At 38.4% G+C, this 19,498-nt stretch overlaps 1 protein-coding gene and 1 pseudogene across 3 annotated transcripts in view; both read left to right on the forward strand.

Moving 5' to 3' along the window:
- DCDC2 (doublecortin domain containing 2) overlaps nt 1-19,498 on the forward strand; it is a 161,000-nt gene that overhangs the window by 45,659 nt on the left and 95,843 nt on the right. For all 3 annotated transcript variants that reach the window (XM_015595130.2, XM_006919428.3, XM_025051913.1), the window contains 4 exons: nt 2,542-2,618; nt 2,750-2,881; nt 7,227-7,373; nt 9,190-9,244. In XM_015595130.2, coding sequence (XP_015450616.1) covers nt 2,542-2,618; nt 2,750-2,881; nt 7,227-7,373; nt 9,190-9,244 — 411 coding nt within the window. The remainder of the gene's footprint in view (nt 1-2,541; nt 2,619-2,749; nt 2,882-7,226; nt 7,374-9,189; nt 9,245-19,498) is intronic.
- Nucleotides 15,552-19,130, forward strand: LOC107196206 (annotated as a pseudogene).

A 19,498-nucleotide genomic window follows, 5' to 3' on the forward strand; every position in this document is an offset into this window, starting at 1 on the left:
GAATACAAATATCTCTTCGAGATTCTGTTTTCATTTCCTTTAAATATATACCCAGAAGTGGAATTGCTGGATTATATGGTAGTTCTATTTTTAATTTGTTTGAAGAACCTCTATATTGTTTTTTATAGTGGCTGAACCAATTTGCATTTCCACCAACAGTGCACAACAGGTTGCTTTTCTCCACATTCTCACCCAACACTTGTTATCTCTGATCAAGGGACTTATACCCTATATTTTATTCTAAGAGTTTTGTTTTCAGGTCTTATGTTAAAGTCTTTAACCCATTTTGAATTGTTTTGTGTGTGTGTGTGTGTGTGTGTGTGTGTGTGTGTGTGGTGTAAGGTAGGGATCACTGTCATTCTTTTACATGTGGCTATTCAGTTTTCCCAACATAATTTCCCAACACAGGGAGAAGACTTTCCTTTCCCCATTGTACTTTTTTTTTTGTCTCTTTTGTCATAAATTAATTGATCATATATGTGTGGGTTTATTTCTGGGCTCTCTATTTTATTCCATTGATCCATGTGTTTTAAATTAGAACATTTTAAGTTAAAAATTAACAAACGTTTATTGTGCAACTGGCAGGCACTGCAAGGATTTTTTTTTTAGTCACTAGAGAGTCAGAAAAATTCATATTCTTTGTTCCTCTCAAAGATGGCATAATTTGACAAATGAGAGAGTGCCATAAATTATTTAGGGTTAATATGCAATCTCTAAAATACCTAGTAAAGTGCATAACGAATAGTTAGAGGTTTATAGATATGAATTCACTAACAACTCTGCCCCTTATTATATGTGATTTTAGGCAAATTAATTAATTAAGCTCTAGTTTTTCATTTATTAAATGGGGCTATAGTAATAGTAATTCGGAGCATCTTATGATGGTTAAATGATATTTAATGTGTGTAAATTACTTAGCATAGTGCTTGCCATTAAATACAGTGCAATAAATGTTAGCTATTTTTATTAATCACTTTCCTTTGCTTGTACCTTTTCTTTTCAAACCAGGGGGAAAAAAAATCTCTAAAAACAAAAGTGCTATCATCAATGCTGTAGTAGTAGTAGCAGTTTGAGATAGAAAGCTAATGGAGAATGAATAGAGAAAGACTGGAGATAACTAAGCTGGGCCTAGCAAGTGGGATTTCAGCAAGTGGAGAAATGGGGGGAGCATTGTAGGCAGAGGGGCAAAATGACAAAGGCATAGAGGTGGATTCAGGGTGTGTTTTGGAAATGAAGGGGAGGAGGCTAGTTTGACTCAAGTGCATGGTGATCTAGGGGTCTGCTTAGAAGAAATATGGATAAAAGGTGAGGAAACTGAATAAGCAATGGTTTGTCATGGAGATTCTTACAGGCCATGCTTAAGAGTTGGAGATTATCTTTCAGTGGTAGAGGTGGGAATAAGATAGCAGAAGACTGAAGAGAGTGTGGGGCAGGAGGAAGTGGGAATATGAAGGGTGAGGAGGAGAAACAGGGACAGGTTAGTACTTGAGAGGGCCAGAGGGTCAAGGGAGAAAATGGAGATACCAGATACCAGATTGGTGTGGAGGGTCCTAATGAATTAATAGAACAAGTAAAGGCAGCAGGGGACAAAATCCAGATGTGGAGTTAGCTTTCTAAAGGGATAAAGATCCTTTTCTGAGACAGGCAGAAAAGCTGAAAAGTTGATGAAGATGTGGATGAGGTGGGTTGTGGAGGATAAGGAGGTGAAAAGGCTTCATGCCTGTCGGCCCTTATTTCTTTAAGTTCGGAGGGAAGTGATCTACTGAGACTGAGTGTGTCCCTGGAGTGGGATTTTAGGGTTTAAGATGAGAAGTAGGAATTTGGATTATTCACTATAGGAAATCTAAGAAATAATTGACTTGGGAGGGGAAGAGGTTGGGCTGATGCCAAAGAGAGGATACTGCGGGGCCATGAGGTTCTCGCTAACAGCAGCTCGGACCCTGGAAGCAAAGGATGGGGAAAGAAGACCAAACCACCCAGATGCAAGGAATTCAGGAGCTGAGGGCACTGGGAGGAGGGGGGCCGATGGAAGGGGAAAGAAGTAAAATCAAGAAAAAGTTATGGAGTCAGTCTTAAGATGTTAGGATCGGGTCAAGCATCCACTGGGGGCCTATATTCAGGAAGCAGGTGAAATGAAGGTAAGTGAGGAGAGATGACAAGACATAGGACGTGTGGCTGGAGGTGGAACTTCAGGGTTCAAGATTTTATAGGAGTATTTTATTTCTATTTTACAGAAAGCATCATTTTAAAAAGTTGCCTTGAAATTCTCATATCAGTCCAACAGTTACTGCGTTGGCACAGATCATGAGCAAGGCTTAAGAGAAAGTTTTCTTGAGAGCTTTGTTAAGGCCACACAATATTAATAGAGAATGAGCCCAGAGTGTTTACATAAGTGGAAAAAAAGCAAGATTTTAACACAGGCACAACAGGTCTCAGCTAGTTCCCTGGAAATCTGTAGTTTTTCCTCAATAGAAAATATAAAATAAAATAAAGACAGAAACCAACATAATCTCAGTGATTTGTGTTTCTTTGCTTTTAAAGGTAAAACCAGTAATCCACAGCAGGATCAATGTGTCAGCTCGATTTAGAAAGCCGCTTCAGGAACCCTGCACTATCTTGTAAGTTGAAGCCCTTTATAGCTCAAGTTGAAGTTGGCGGGTGGTTTTCTTTTGCTTTAGAGCCTGCTTTGTAGTTTTAAAGGTATTACTGTTTCAAATGGTGTGGCTCACTGGCTTTGCTTTCTGTCCAGCTTGATTGCAAATGGAGACCTCATAAAACCAGCTTCGCGCCTCCTCATCCCTAGAAAAGCCTTGAATCAGTGGGATCATGTGCTACAAATGGTCACGGAAAAAATAACTCTGAGGAGTGGGGCTGTCCACAGGTATGTCAAAGTAATCTTGTAAGTGATTGGATAGGTTTCAGAATTGTTGAAGATATTCTCAGGACTTTCTGAAAGCTGCTGGTTTAAATATGAATTTTGGCTCACCAGTTAAGCTCTATACATCTCAGTTTCTTTGTCTGTAAAATGGCTATATAATAGTACTTGCTTTACAGGGTTTTAAGAAATAAGATAATCCACATAAAGAGTTTAAAATAGTCATTGGCATATAGTAGCCCATCAACAAATTTTTATTCTTTTGGTTTAAAGCTAATAAGCAACATTTTTTTAGTTGAGAAGGACTTTTTTTTTTAAGCAAACCAGCTTCTTGACTCTTAATTAACTGTCCTTTTTTTCAAGAGACATTTATAATTCTTTGGTGGTCCACATTATTTGCCTAGCATAAAATAAACATCAGGGCTTAAGAAAGAGGTGGGTTAGAGAGTCTAATTAAATGGAGTTGCCTAAACTTGAGAAATCAAAAGCATTTTTATTGAGTTCTGAAATTTAAGTGAAGATTAAAATCATGACTTTTAAATTGTGAAGCCCATGAAATTACCCCTTGATGGAGGCTGACTTATTTATATTCTTATAGGTAGGAAGGTTATAAATAATATATACAAGTACAGACCATATTAAGAATATATGTATATTCGTAATAATTCATATATATAATTCATATGTATATACGAGACACAAATATTTGAAATCTAATCAAGAGTTTTCTGGTAGTTCTTAAATTCTGTCTTAACCTCAGTCTCTCTAACATACTCCACTTGTAGAATACACTCCTGCTTTCAAGATCTTATGTATGTTTTCATATCTATATGTCTATTTATGGGCATATGAAAACATAAATTCTTAAATGATTGCATATTATGTCTTTCAGTTAAATATGTATATAGATCAATGCATGTGTATTTACATATATTAGTATATATACTTTCACAGCCATTTGAATTTTAAATATAATTAGGTATATATATATATATGAATATATATTTACTACATAGATATATAAATGCAATTTACTACATAGATATATAAATGTAAATACTTCGCATACGGTAAAAAAAAATTTTAAACAAGACTGAAGATATAAATAAAAACTATTTCTCCTACCTCTGGCTCCTCAGTCCCTCTCTCCAGTATTCCTCTGCATTATTCCAGAATATTCCATGCATATGGAAGCACATGCATCTTTTATTTCTTTAGAACACAAACGGGAACACACATACACATGAATAAATAAATATATAAATGTACCTTACTTTTTTCCTATAACAACAAATCTTGGAGATTTTTCTTATTAGCACAAATATCTCTATTCAATTATTTTTAATGACTACAAAATATTCCATTTTATGGTTGTGCCCTAATTTAACAGTTTTTTCTTGATGAAAATTTAGGTCATCTCCAATCTTTTGCTATTATGTGTTCATGTTTTTGTATATAAGTAGAGTTTGTCAGGAGGCTAAAGTCTAGAAGTGCAATTGTTGTGTCTAGTGCATTTTAAATTTTGATAGATACTGCCGAATGCCTTCCAGAGTTTGTATTAACTTGCACTCTTACCCAAAGTGCTTGAGAGAGCTTTTTTTAAATACCGTCATTTATGCTATAAAACTAACAAATGTCTTATCTTTTCATTTATGTTGGATAAAAATAGTTTTTCCTTGCTTCTTGCTTTTTATATTTTTAACTACGACTGTTGAGCATTTCTTAGGTGCAAGGTGTTATTCCAAGTGTTTTACATTTTTAACTTAACTAACTCAGCAACCCTATGAGATATAAGTCGTGTTATTCTCTTATAATAGACATGAAACATGAGACATAGAGGGGGAAAGTTACTTGCCCAAGATTATGCAGGGAGTGGCTAGCAGGGCTGAAATTCAAGCCTCGTTTGTCTGCAGTATGGCTCCAGAGCATGTGCTCTTAGTTACTAAATTATTCTCTAAATAAATGCCACATATTTATCTTCTATTATAAATGAACTATCTGTCACAGCCTATGTATGTTTATCGTATTGATTTATAGACACTCTTTATGTATTAGAGAAGTTTGCCCTTCCTCATATGAGTTTTAGATATGTTTCCAGTTTGTATTTTTGATATTCTCTGTCTTTTTACATATAAATATGTTGAATTTTGATGCAGTTGAATTTTCAGTCTTGCCTTATGATCATTAAATTTTATGACTGGCTTAGATCTTCCTCACTCCAAGATTATAAAAATATTCTTCTATGTTTTCATCTTGTTCTTTTTAATTTCATTTAAACTTTTGATCCTTCTGGATTTTATTTTGGTGTCAGGAGAGACAGCAGATCTCAGTAGTTATATGTTGACTTTAAAGATATATAGTTGTGTCTTCTGGCATATACATAAATGTAAACCCACTCAATAAATAATATAAAACACACAAAGATATATACACATGATTGCATGCTCAGACACACCTATTCAAACATATATTGATAGGAACAAATTCATCATGAAAATAAAATTTATACAAGTACAAATACAGAAATGAAAATATTTATATGTCCCCTGAACACTTGAATACGTGGAGTATCTTAATTCTTAATGTGATGCCAGATATAAGTGAGCTTTGGTTGCTGTTCACTTGGGGCATTTTCCATTTTCCTTTAACAAAGCACTGCAGTCTTATGTTTGGATCCTCCCTGTACCTTAGGATATCTATATGTCAAAACCATCCCATAAAAAATGATTAAATTCCCTGTTTATGTTTTTTATGTTTTGTAGCAAAGGAAGAAAGCAGGTCAACAAGAGTCAGAGAAAGAAAGGCTAACATCATGGGCTAGAATTTATTCAGTACCCTTTACTTACTTGCAGAGGAAACAAGTAAAATCTTGGCTGTTTCCAGATCGACAGCTATGCTGCCTTTTAATTTCCAGCCATAAAAGTTAACTACTGATTCAGATCTTCCTATTTTGAAGAAACATGAAAGAAGAAGAATGTCTGGGTTTAGGCCATTGCTTCTCAACCGGAGTGGTTTTGCCCCTTGGGGACACTTGGCAGTGTCTGCAGTCATTCATTTCTGGTAGTCACAACTGAGGACGGGATGGCTGTGACTACCATCTAAATGGGCAGAGGCTAAGGATCCTGTTGTCCTGCAATTCACAGGACAGCCGTCCTTCCTCCCCAACAAAGAGCAGTCAAGCCCAAAATGTCAACAGTGTCGCTGTTCAGAAACCCTGGTTTAGGTCAAGGTAGGAAAACCCGAACTCTGTCTGGGTGAAGTGTTTACTGTTTAGACTTGTAGGGCTAAGAGTACACTGTTATAAAAGAAAAGACTTTAGCATCTTTACACTAACTCAACCTAAGCACATTCCAGGGATTTGAGTGGTCATTTTCTTTGTACTTCATGGCTCCATATGATATGGCCATTTATAGCATCAGTAAACAAGCAGACAGATCAATGGATGTCTTTTTCCTTTGTAGATGTCACTAACCTTTATTATATAAGACTGAGAATATTTTTAATTAGTATCTTGAAATCCTTCAAGTTAGTAATTCTTGTTTCTAGCCTTCAAAAATATTCATTGTCTTTCTGGTGTAGTTTTCTGAGAATCTGTTTTTTTTTTTTCCCTTCTTTAATAAAGTTTTGTGAACACTTTAAATCATCTAGAAAATTATCACTATTCTTTTAATAAGTAACATATTAATTGTAGTTTGCAGCAGCAGTTTTACAGTAAAGGGAGGTTCTTGTGAAATCCCTTGATGCTGGGAAGATGAGGGAAAGCCTCATCTTCAACAAAAAAAACACCACACACATGAATGCTATGCAGTTTGCTATGCTTCATTAATATTGGCAATGCTTTCCTTCACCTCCTGCTCTCTGCTTTCTTGTTTTCTGACCCAGTTCTGTGTGTTTGGATGTAATATTTTGGCTGAGGGCTGCTCTTACACAGAATGCTGTAAGAGGCTTATCTAACTGACAAATAAATTAAGAAAATAAAATCTAAAAGTACTCACAAAATAGAAATAGAACAATTCAATGTTACAGAAGCTGAACTTTATTTAAAGCACCGTATTCTGTACAAGTTAAATCTTTCCCTCTAAAATTTTAATGTGGCAGCCACAGGGGATGCTTATGTTAGATTGTCAGGTTTATTGGGATGAAACACTGTACAGCCAGATAGCAACTGTGCCTGCATTGTAACATTGGCATTTAGTTGAATCTAATGACTTTGGGATATTTATAATTCAATAATTAGGATAGTAACAGATGAGCCAAATTAGGAACAGAATGTTTTTATTTACTTTGTAATTTTAATCAGTTATTTTAATGCTTGTTAAAATGTTAATTGTTGGCATTCATATTTTGGCAGACTTTATACTTTAGAAGGAAAACTGGTTGAGAGTGGGGCAGAGTTGGAGAATGGGCAGTTTTATGTGGCTGTTGGCAGAGATAAGTTTAAGAAATTACCTTACAGTGAATTGCTTTTTGACAAGTCAACAGTGAGAAGGTCTTATGGGTAAGTTTTTATCCTTCTTTACTTCTCGTATTTTAGTTGTCATTTAAAATAGCATGGTCTTTTGCTGACCACTGGCATATTTTAAATAATCTCGTTTATCAGTTAGAATGGAAAGCATGTATGAGATATATTGATCTTTTTTTTTTTTTTTTGCCATGATTGGAGATTGAGAGCTATTGCACAGTAATTTTAGAGAAACTATGAAAGACTACATAGTTTTTTTTAATTTAACATTCACTTATGAATTTATAATAAATATAAAGCTATTGCACAGTAATTTTGGAGAAACTATGAAAGACTACATAGTTTTTTTTTTATTTAACATTCACTTATGAATTTATAATAAATATAAAAATTTACTCTAGTGAAGAAGGTACAGGGCAATGAGCTGCTATACAGCACACATTATTAGAGGTTTTGATAATGTCTTTAACTGTTTACCTAGACCAAATAATTTTTCACCTGGTATACATAAAAACATCTAAAAATGTTTTTTAAAAACATAATATTTTATACCTCTTTTAATAACAACTGTAAAACATAAAAACAATGTAATGTCACTTGTGCACAATAAGTAGAGTGACTGGGTTTATAGTTAATACATGCAAAATTTTAAAGATTACAATTTTAATTACACATAATGCACTGTGAACCATTTTTCTCTATTCGGTGTCATGTATTTGTGAAAAACGCCCTATTCCAGCCACATAGATGGACTGCAGAGGCATGCTTGAAAAGCACTGCTCCCTGGCACATGCAGGGACCCTCCCCTAAGCTTGCTCAGGGTGCCCTGGGATCCACCTCTGCTGCATTTTCCAGAGATTCCCTGGCCACTTTGCTACTGAGTATTGACTTTTTGTGGTTTTCTCTGCTAGAGTGGGTGATACTTGCAGAAATAGAGCAGAATGTCACTAGTTTGTTCTTTGTTAATTCTCTATTTGTCAAATCTGATGGAGAGGCTAACCAAGGATTTCTAGATAAGTATTAGATGAAATAAAATTTCAGGGGTGCTGTTTGAAGCATGCAAGAGCACATGGTTTTCCAGCACTTTGTGATTGTTTACCAGTAGGCTTATTGCTAACTATCCTTATCCATCCATGAAATCAAATCCTTCACAGTCTCTGCTAGGCAACACTGGATTAGTCTTTTGTGAACTTCAGTGTGTACTTGATGGCGGTGAGAAAACTAACTCATCGTGGCCTTTCTCAGACAAATTAGTAAGATTTACCTTTATGTGTCTTCTTATTTTTCAAAGAGGTGCAGTTGGGTTCTGGGATAGATCATTTTCTAATAATACAGACCTCTGTGAAACAATATTTTTATAGCTGAAAAGAAATTTTTATTCTTTGATGAGAATGATTGGTTTAGAAGCTCTCTGAATATAAATGCCAGTGTGTTACCATTCTGAGCTTCTATCAGAAGTAGACATTGTAGACATTAAAAAAAAAATAGACATTTATTGTTTTAAACTCAATCTGACAAAATCATATTGAGCTTTGGAAATAATTGAAATTCATATAAAAAATTGGAAATTGAATAAAAATATCATGAAAAAATTTAAGGTGGTACTAAAAGTTTATTTTAAGCATCAATTAAAATAGTATACAGGAAAGCATTAAACATCTTTTGAAATGAAATTTGGATATTTTATGGCAGTCTTTGTGAAATTGGGAAAACATGGTATTTTTTATGAAATGCTAATGTCAGCAAATAGTTGACTTCCAGGTTAGAATGGCAAATTGGGATGACAATTATCTTGCATTATATATTCTTTGTATATAACACTCATATTTCTAAATTGCATTTGTTTCCACAGTCAGAAAGCTTCTTCACTGCCTCCTATTGTAGGATCCAGAAAGTCTAAAGGGAGTGTAAGTATCAGATGATTTACTCATTAATGTTCTATATCTCTATATAATACAGAGAGACTGTCCTTTGGGTTTCAATTAAATTTGAAGAAATAAAACTTAGACTCCTTAGTATGTAAGCAATTATATGAAACAACACTAGAACATTGGTGTTACAATTAAGGTCTTAAAAGAGAGCTAACATTTTTAAAATATGGATTTTAAAATAGGTATCTTTTGTCCCGTGAATAATCTGATATAATTTATATCACGGTTGCAGTCTAGGCACTAGTACATAAAATGCTGTGGTAGGTCACATCTGTGGTTGACCCAGTCTTGTTCTCTGTCTCTGACAAAGACTAGACAAGAAATTTTTGTAAGAGAATGGTAATCTTCAGTTATAGTCCTTTAAAAGATTGAGAATCATTCCAAATATTTAATTCCCTATAAGAATCTTTTCCATCAGTCATTCATTTGATTGTTAATTCAGCAAACGTCTATCAAATACCTGTTATTGTGGGAACTGTGACCAGCACTTAGTAGGCAATTTTTTAACTTCTTTGTATTTTCTGTCTATACTTCTCATGGAGATGAATTTTATGTCATGCTGGAGTAATGCTCTGACAGTTGTTTTTTCTGGCTGAGGCTTCTCTTTCCTCTTTCTACCTTTTTGATTGAATTGCCAGGCCAGTAGGGATCAGAATTATTTGACATTTCCCCTTCTTGAATTAACTAAGCAAAATTCCTGTATTGATGTTTTGTGAAAGAAATGACTGCTGGGCAATGATATCTCTTTGGTTATATCATGTGAAATTCTCAAAAAAAAGAAAAATAATTTTTCATGAGGACATGCTGAACTCAGCATAACAAACAACAGACATTTATTACTCACCCATTCACTGAGACTCTCATGCTATTTATGACAAAGCTCTCGACCTTACAATCTCATTGAAATACAGAAGATAGCTTGAAAAGGTAACTAACGAGCTATGGTGAGATTGGTAAACATGAGAGAGACGGAAGGAATTGATATGCTTTGGCCAATGTACATGGAGGAAGTTGAATCTGAGCTATGCCTTTGAGAACTGTTTAGGTTTCAGGCAAAGGTCAGTGAGGGGAGAGGGGTTTCAGACAGAAGGGATGGCGTGAGGAAAGGAGATGAGCTCTCAGAGAAGCAATAATGCTGGCTGATATTTAGTGAACACTTGAAGGCTCAACATTATGTCAGTGTCTTTACAGACATGATTTATTTCATCCTCACCTCCCGAGGCAGGTACTGTTGTTATTTCATTTAAAAATGAGAAAAAGAAACACAGACAGTGGGAGCAGCATGTCCAAAGCCTACTGTTGAGCAAAAAGCAGGGAAAGGATTGAGTCTAGATGGCCTGCCTGGAGGGAGCTCGTGCTCCTGACTCCAGGATCAGTGAGTCCCTCAGGATGACTGGAACAGAGGGTACATCATAGTGTGGATGCTGATGTGCCTAAATGGTAGGTGGTGGCAGTTTTAGATGACCTTGAATGTCAGAATGAAGAGTCTGGTCTTTATTTTTGAGTAGAGGGCAGCTCATGAGGGCTTCTGAGAGACAAGACTTGTTAATACAATTCCATTCTAGGAAAGTCAGATAGTCAGATCTTTTGTGCGGAGAAAGACTTAACATGGTTGAGAGACCATAAAACATCAGTTATGCAGCAATTGCAAGCAGTAACCTTGGTACGAAGTGATAAGAGCCTAGACTGGGGAAGGTGGTAGAGGTAGCGGGAGATGATTGATTACTGCTTGTGAAAAAATGAGAGACTTGCTTGGTGATTGGATGCATGTGGTTAATGGAGAGGTTGAAACCAAAGACAACTGCAAGTCTTTGAGCTTGAATGCCTGAGAGAATGGTGGTATCATGGCCAAAAAGAAGGCAGTCAGAAGAAATAATGACCTGACTGATTTCGAACATTAAGTTGGAAGTGTCATCATGAAATCTAGCAGAAAGTGTTTGGCAAGCAGTTATAAATGGTGGAGTCAGAGGCCTGATGTGGACATCAGATACAGAATTCCAAGTTCCTCTACATAACGGTCATAGTTGAAGAGCAGACACCTGTCCTTGTAGTGTTTCCTCGTAGCACTCAGCACAGCCTGACAGGGAGCAGGCCTCATCATGCTGTTGAGTGAGACGATGGGTGAGTGGGAGCTTGGAAATGAGCAAAAAGACACAGTGCTTTCTCTTTGTTCATGGTCTACTTGGAAGACTGAGGTTAAACAAATGATTCCACAAATCTATATATAATTACAGAGTGTGATGAAAATGAAAGAAAAGTACAGAGCAATATGAGAAACAGTGAAGGAGAACTAGTTATGTCAGGAAAGGCCTCCTTGAGGAAATTACCTTTAAAGAAATAGTTTCATTTCTTGAAAAGTAAAGACTCAAAATTACATTTCTATGCTGTGACTTAGAAAAATAGAAAGATAGCAGAGTTTGTCCCTCTTTCCACAGTGCTCCCAAAGCATTCTGTATATTCATCATTCTATTTATTTATGTGCTCATTCAGTCATCCATTCAACAAATATTTGTTGAATTCTTACTAAGTACCAGGAACTACTCTAAGCAGCTAGCAATTAGTGGTGAACAAACAGACAAGGTTTCAGACCTGACGAAATTTTCATTCTAGTGTCCGTGGAGTGGGGAGGGTAGAAGAATGGGGGTAGACAGACGATCAACCTTTAGACAAATATATAAATAATTCTCTGAAAATGAGAATTGAATGGTGGAGCCAGTCATACAAGATTGGGGCAGGGGAGAAAAGAGCCTCCACAGCAGAACAAACAGTCACGAAGGCCCTTGGTAAAGAGCTTGGCCTGTGAGGAGGGCGGAAAGAAAGCCATCATGGTCTGAGATGAAATCGTGCAGGTGGACTTGATCCTGAGGCTATAAAAAGAGTTTGCATTTTATTCCTTGATGGGACACCATCTGAGGTTAGAATAAGAGCGTGATATCATTTAATTTACATTTTTAAAAGCTCATTCTGGCTGTGATGTCTATGGAGAAGTGGGTTGGGGCAAGAATAGAAGCAAAAGGCTGTGGGACAGCTAGAGTCTAGGCATGTGACATAAGTGACTTGGACCAGTGGCAGCAGGGAGATAGACATCTATGATAATTATTCTTTGAGTATAAATGTTGTCATTGATTGACGTGTTCATCCAACAGTCATTTATTGAGTGCATATTATGTCCTAAGCACTGTTTTAGTGCTTGGCGGGGAAGGGGAGGGCAGAGATTCCAGAAAAAATACTACATGTATGGAGCTTACATTCTGGAGAAGGAGAAAGACAAATATACAATACAGTTGCTATTAATCAGGGAGAAGCTTGAAGAAAAATACTACGAGATATGGGAAGAGAAAGTGAGAGAGAGTACTGTATTATCTGGGTGGTTAGGGTAGGCCTCTTTTAGAAGATCTCATTTCAGCAGAGGAAATCCACTTGGGACACGGTAGGTTGTCACAATCTGTTTAGTGGACATGGGCATGACTGGCTGTGAGCTACACAGAGAGAACATCTCATGTCATAATTCCAAAGTCGCAAACTCAATTTTAAGGTAAAGATTAATTTACTCTTTTCCTTTAATTAATTGGTTCCCTGGAGAATGTACATGTTTTTAAGATCATGAACTACTTAGCACTGAGTTGGGGGGAAGAAGGGGGTGCAAGTAAGTGAGACTATGAGAGCTTAAAACTTGGGGAACCACTGCAAAATCAATGGAGAAAGCATCCCCAAACTCATGATATAAATCAAAGGGGACACAGAACTGGATTTTTAGGAATTCATGTTTCCACACAGCTTTCTAGGAAATATTGCTTTATTCTATAATGAAAGAGAGTATAGGTGAAGGCCTGAAAGAACCAAAAAGAGAGAGAGAGAGAGAGAGAGAGCGAGAGAGACAGAGAGACAATTGCCATAGCCTGCACAGGGGACCCCTGCTGGTGCATCAGTGATTTAGTGAGCCAGGTCGCACCCTTGTGGTAGGGAGTTTGGAGAATGAGGGTTTCTGGGAGCCAAGCAGACCCTTTCAATTCAGCCAAGGAATATCTTGTGTAGAGTAGGACAAGACCTGATACAGACTCCAAGTGCTGGGAGAGTCACAGAAATTAGCAAATTGTGAATAATTTTAAGTTGCGATTCTAACCTTGAAAACAGAATGAAAATATAAGTGAATCAATCGTCTTAAGTTTTATTAAGTTTGAGAAATAAACCCATCGGGGGATGCTGTTCTTTAGCAGCGAGGTCACTCCACATAGAATCAAAGCGCCCTCTAGTGGGAGATGTGCAAAATCAGAGAGGTATTTCAAAGTTAAAGCCCAGGACTAAGTTGTCTTTTGTGGTTCATATCACCATGTAGCTAAGACATTTTGTGATTGGTAATTTGCAGATTCAAATATTATAATTGCTGAGTTTCTGGTAAAAAGTGGCATGATTCTCCACATATCACAGAGTTACTGTGAAGCAAGATAAATTCCGAATGCTCCCCAAACTCCATTTGCCTTGTGGGGAAACTGAGTCCAGCATGGATGCAAGGCTTTCTCCTGCTTGCTCTCACCAGACACACCAGTGAGAGCAATGCCAGCCTGCGCTGGGTCTGGTCCCTGCTCTTCAGTCTCCTTCCCTGGCACATCACTGATATACCCACATGGAGAAGGCTGCTCTGGGAGGCAAAGCCCTCACAGAACTATTTTAAACTTGCTGTTTTATGGCCAATGTCTCTTTGACATGTTTTCATGGGGGTTAGAAATGGGTTTCTGTGGTAATAAGGAATCCTAAGTTGATTGGATCTTGTTGGAAACTGCCTTGAGAACTATTTAAAAATCCCAATTTCAAGGCAGTGAGGGGTGATTGGAGAACTCTTTTTAGTATGTTTGTTTGAGCCAGAGGATTGCTTTTCCTACCAGATACACTGAGAGATGTGTAAGGGGAAAGGCAGGACAGTAGTTTTAAGTATCGCCAGGGTCTAATTTCTGCACAGGACGTGCTGTAAAATTAGGCTGCTTCTTGATTCCTTCCACTTTGGGATACAGCCATACTTTGTTATTTCTGGATGGCTTTTTTAGGAAACTATACTAAATAATAGGTGTTTCTAGTGTCTTGCCATCAGGAAGCTTCAGTGTAGCCGAAAAATCAGACCTGGGTAACTTGAGACACTGAATTGCTTTATCTGTAAAGTGATGATAATGATACCTATCTATAAATTTAGTAAATATTTGTATTAATGGGTATTTAGCACATAAGAGGTGCTCAATAACATTGCTTTACCAATTGGGATAGCTGTATGAGATGGCAAACTCCCCTGTTCCCTGTGCTCCCCAAATAGCAATAACTATCTGTGTGTCTAAGTTATAAGTCACATGTGGAAATCCCATAAAAGAAAAGAAAATCCTTCTCTCTCTCTCACTCTCTTTCTTATTTACATATTACCTTTAATTTATATAGCTATGTAAATAAGTATATATGATTTATACATTTAATATCATTTATTATATATTTGATTTAGAGCGACATTTTATTTATTTTATTCCCTCCCCCCCGCTCTTTAATTACCCCCCCCAACTTCCACCCCTGACCTATGGATGTTGCCATCTCCCCTTAAGAGCTGGATCTCTGAAGGTGGGGCGTCTCCTCCCACGTGCTCGTGGTGCGCACCGGGGCCTGGTGCCCCTGGGGTATGGTCCGTGGCTCCACCTGGGGTACAAACCCAGGACCTTCTGCATGTAAAGCAGATGTGCTAACCGCTACACTATAGAGCCACCCCCTCTATCCCATATGTGCTGCAAATATTGATCCTTTCTTGGCTTGACTTTCATATCTTTAATTTTAATTTATAAAATGAAAATGGGTACATTTTTATGGATACTTCTTTTTACCATCAGTTAGTAAATCTTTCTCTAAGCTGAGGTTGATAAAGCTATTTTCCTATAAAAAATAAATCTTTGTAGTTTTGTATTTCACATTTAGGTCTTTAATCTACTTGAAATTGATTGTTTTTCCCCCTCTTTAATTCCTCCCCCAACTTCCACCCCTGACCTATGGATGTTGCCATCTCCCCTTAAGAGCTGGATCTCTGAAGGTGGGGCGTCTCCTCCCACGTGCTCGTGGTGCGCACCGGGGCCTGGTGCCCCTGGGGTATGGTCCGTGGCTCCACCTGGGGTACAAACCCAGGACCTTCTGCGTGTAAGGCAGATGTGCTAACCACTACACTATGGAGCCACCCCCTATAGTAACACTTTAGATGTATCAGCATTTTTCTTTAAAAAAACAAAAAACAAAAAACAAAAAACAAGCTTTGGCAAACACGATGGTAGAAGACATGAGGTGGGTAGAAGCACGGAGTGGCCAGGGCACTGACCCCCGTCCTTCTCCACCTCTGCCCCAGGCATTTAGAGGCCCACAGCGGGCGACTTCACCCAGCTGTGCCACTCTGGTCAGTAGGCTTTCCAGGCAGGATATGCCTGCTCCACCCCGTCTCTCACCCCAGCCTCACAGATTTGCCTGAGTGAGCCCGGGGCTCTCCTTGGGCCCAGTGAGATGCCGGGATCGGCCATTCTCTCGGCTTTCAGGACAGGTGAGCACCCTGATGAAGGCCACGGTCCTGATGCAGCAGCCCAGAGGTCGTGGGCATCCTCCACAGGGGCGGGGGGGACTGCTCACAGGTCATTTCTGATTTTGACATGACCTTGAGCAGGTTTGCTTATAATGGAAAGTGATGCCCTTCTTCCTACAATATTCTGGATAACAGCAAGATCATCAGTGAGGAGTGCCAGAAAGAGCTGAAAGCGCTCTTTCACCACTGTTACCCAGTTTAGATTGATCCACATGGGACTATCAAAGAGAAGTTACCTCATATGGTAGAACAGTGGACCAAAGCGCGCGATCTCCCTTGTCAGCAGATATTCAGAAGTTTTGAACAGCCCAGGTGCTTAGAGAGTCCAGCACAATGCTTAGGGAGGGTTACAAGATGTTCTAAAACACCCTCTACCAAAACAACAGTCCCTTTTTCATCTTTTCCACAACCATTGGTGATAACCTGGAAGAAATGATCCCACGATGAAAGTGTTGCACCCCAGCATCCACATTGTGTCTAACTACATGAATTTGGACGAAGATGGTTTCCTGCAGGCATTCAAGGGCCAGCTGGTATACAGAACAAGAACAGCTCCATGTGGGAGAACTCCAGTTACTTCCAGCAGCTTCAGGGCAAAACCAACATCCTCCGGCTGGGAGACTCCATAGGGGACCTCAGAATGGCTGATGGGATGGCGTTCCAGGTGTGGAGAACATTCTCAAGATTGGCCTCCTAAATGACAAGGTAGAGGAGCAGTAGGAGCACTACCTGGAGTCCTATGATATTGTGCTGGAGAAGGAGGAGACACTGGACGTGGCCAATAGGCTGCTATAGCACATCCTGCACCAGGGGGACTAGGTGGAGATGCATGGCCCCGAGCATGCGGGTGTGGGACCAGTCCCTAAAGGCCGTGACAAGGAGGGGAGCCTCACTGGGAAGCTGTTCTTCCTGCAAGCCAGCCCTTTCTGGTGTGTGCAGAGGCAAGTCCAGGGCATCCATGAGCTGCTGGGTCTTCGCCTCTCCCTCCTCCTTTCCATGGTGCCTTTTGTTTGTGTTTTCCAAGGCATGAGGGAGGCCCTGCCAGGTGGGAGGCCCCAAAAGCCATTCCAAATAATCTGTGGACCTGTAGGGTGTTTATACTACAGGGATCATTTGAGCCGGGATTCTTTTTTTTTTTTTTCCCCCAAAATTTTAAACATGGGAAGCTTTTCTTCAAACAAATTGAATGTATAAAACAGATTGAAATATAAAAAAGGAAAAACCAGAGCTGTTCTGACTTAGGGAGGTGGGAGGGCAGAGCCTGTACCCCTTGGTCCTGTAGGTGCCAGAACCTCTAAGAAGCCACTAAGGCTCCATGGAACACAGTTTGAAAACCACCGAATTAGCTCAGAAGATCCTCTGAGTACAGCCTAACCGAGTCTGTGGGGATCCAAGTGGGCAGTCAGAGTTGGAAGGATGTGTTTCTGACCTGGAATGATTTGGCTTTATTCTGATGCAGCTGTTAAACTTGAAATTCAGTTGGGTCTGGGCAACTCTGTCTGCAGAACCCCTTCTTTAGGGGTGTCCAAAGGGATTTATTTGGGTGTGGATTTTCCCTGGTACCCTTGGCTCCTGTCCTTCCTTGTCCTCCTCTTGTGGGTCCAGGGCCACTAAAATGGATGATTTAAGGGGGTTGAGGCTGGGAACCTGAAGGTAGAAGGCACCCCGTGGCAAAGTATAAAGAAGTGGTTTATGGAAAAATAAAAAGTTATGCATTTAAATTATTTCTGGTTTTCTAATTACAAAACAAAATTTCCCTTGGTCTCAGTTTAATTTAGTTCTTATAAGATGCTGGATGATTAGTCATTAACCAAAAACTGAATAGATGATTGTCAGTTACCAAAGCCATGCTGTACATGGTTATTAGAACCAACTAGTTTTTCTTGATGCTCCACACTCACCCTTTTGAGTGTCCCTATCAGAAATGCAGTAAATCAGAACTTCATGAATATTCAATAAGAGAGTTTTTTAAATTTATGAATCTCTACACATTCCAGGATGAAGTTTCTGATTCTCCTTTGTTATATTCCTATTGTACATAAGACTTTTCCCAGAGAGCTGTAAAAATTATTGTCCTGAGATCCAGGGTTTCTCATTCATGACGTTTCATTTTAGTCTTTGGAGGTGTAACTGCCTCTCTGAACATTCCAGTAGGCTTGCTGGAAGGGTTATTCCTCTCCTTCAAGGCTTTTAAAGTTTTAAAATCTTAGGATGTATAGACTTGGTTGAAAATAGACTAGAATATGAGCCCTGGCTGATGGTTTTGAAATCTCCACTATAATCATATTATCTATTTCTTCTGCCAGACAGTGTATATATGGCATTGTGAGAAAAAATTATTGAATAAAAGAAAAAAAAAGAGAGAAAAGGAAAAACCAACTCTGGTAGCAGTAATTGCAATAATTAAATGAAAACTGTATGTTTAAATTGCAGTTGGAATAGGAAATTAAATTATGCAAAAAAGTGTTATAGATTTGGACATTTTCATACTGTTAATAAATCTATTCATAATTCATTTTCTTGTAGGCTATGATAAAATAGCATAAATAGCTTCATTTGTAAGGCTGTGGATTTTCCTATTCTTAATTGGGTGATGGCTAAAACTATTTAAATGCTTCTGGATGACTGAATATATAAATGTTTAAAATGATCAGTTATAATAGTTTTCTAGGCATATTTGTTTATTTAATATTATTACATTTATTTTCAAATACTAGCATAGTGCAGATTTTGCATAAAGATTGCACCCAATATGGTGTGAGTTTGATAGGATTTTTAAGAAAAAGATATTACCTCTTAGCTTTTGAAGAAAGCACTCTGATACTCATTGAACAAATATTACATGCCAGGCACTGTACTAGTTACTTTATAAATGTTACCATTTTATCTTCATGATAGACCTAAAAGCAGGAACATTAACCCCGTTCAACTAATGAGGAAACAAGCTCAAAGAAAGTAGGAGTTAGTCCAAGGTTGCATAGATGGCTAGTGGCAGAGCAGTGGCTCTGAGCCAGGTATTTTGGGTCTCTAAAACTTGCATTCTTTCCATTATCTATAGCCTGACACCTTGTACACTCAGGTAAGTTTAGCACCTGAGCATCTAAGAGCCAGGGCTGTCTTGTCTGGAGGTAATTTCTTGCTGTAGCATTGGCCAAGTAATGGCTGAATATCAGCTCCTCTGTTCCTTGAGCACTTAGAGTAGCCCCTACTGTAGTGGCTATTATGTTGCTCCCCAAGAGCTGTATTTGGGCCAATGACAGGAGCTACTGAAACTCAACCAAAAAAAAAAGGAGCCCACAGATGTAAGGTCTTTATTCCAAGAAGCACGTGGGGGACCAGAAGCAACCACCAAAGGTGGCTGCCTTGCAGGAATGGGAGCATGTGGTCTTGAGCTGCTTGGGTCTGTGTTGCTCTGGATTTGTGATTCATAGGGACGAGACCATGGCATTCACCAAAAGATGAATAAATATTGGAGGATTTCTACAAGCACATTATGTCTGCTCGAATGATGATACCTGTAGATTCATAGCAACAACTAATTAAGAGGTATTTCTAGATTAACTTATCAGACTGAGGGCTGTCACTATTCCACATTCAATAGATAGCTGCTTATTCTTCAGAAAGGAGTGCGGGGAGGGGGT

Source organism: Pteropus alecto, unplaced genomic scaffold (assembly GCF_000325575.1).
Source record: "Pteropus alecto unplaced genomic scaffold, ASM32557v1 scaffold25, whole genome shotgun sequence".
NCBI classification, from domain to species: Eukaryota; Metazoa; Chordata; class Mammalia; order Chiroptera; family Pteropodidae; genus Pteropus; species Pteropus alecto.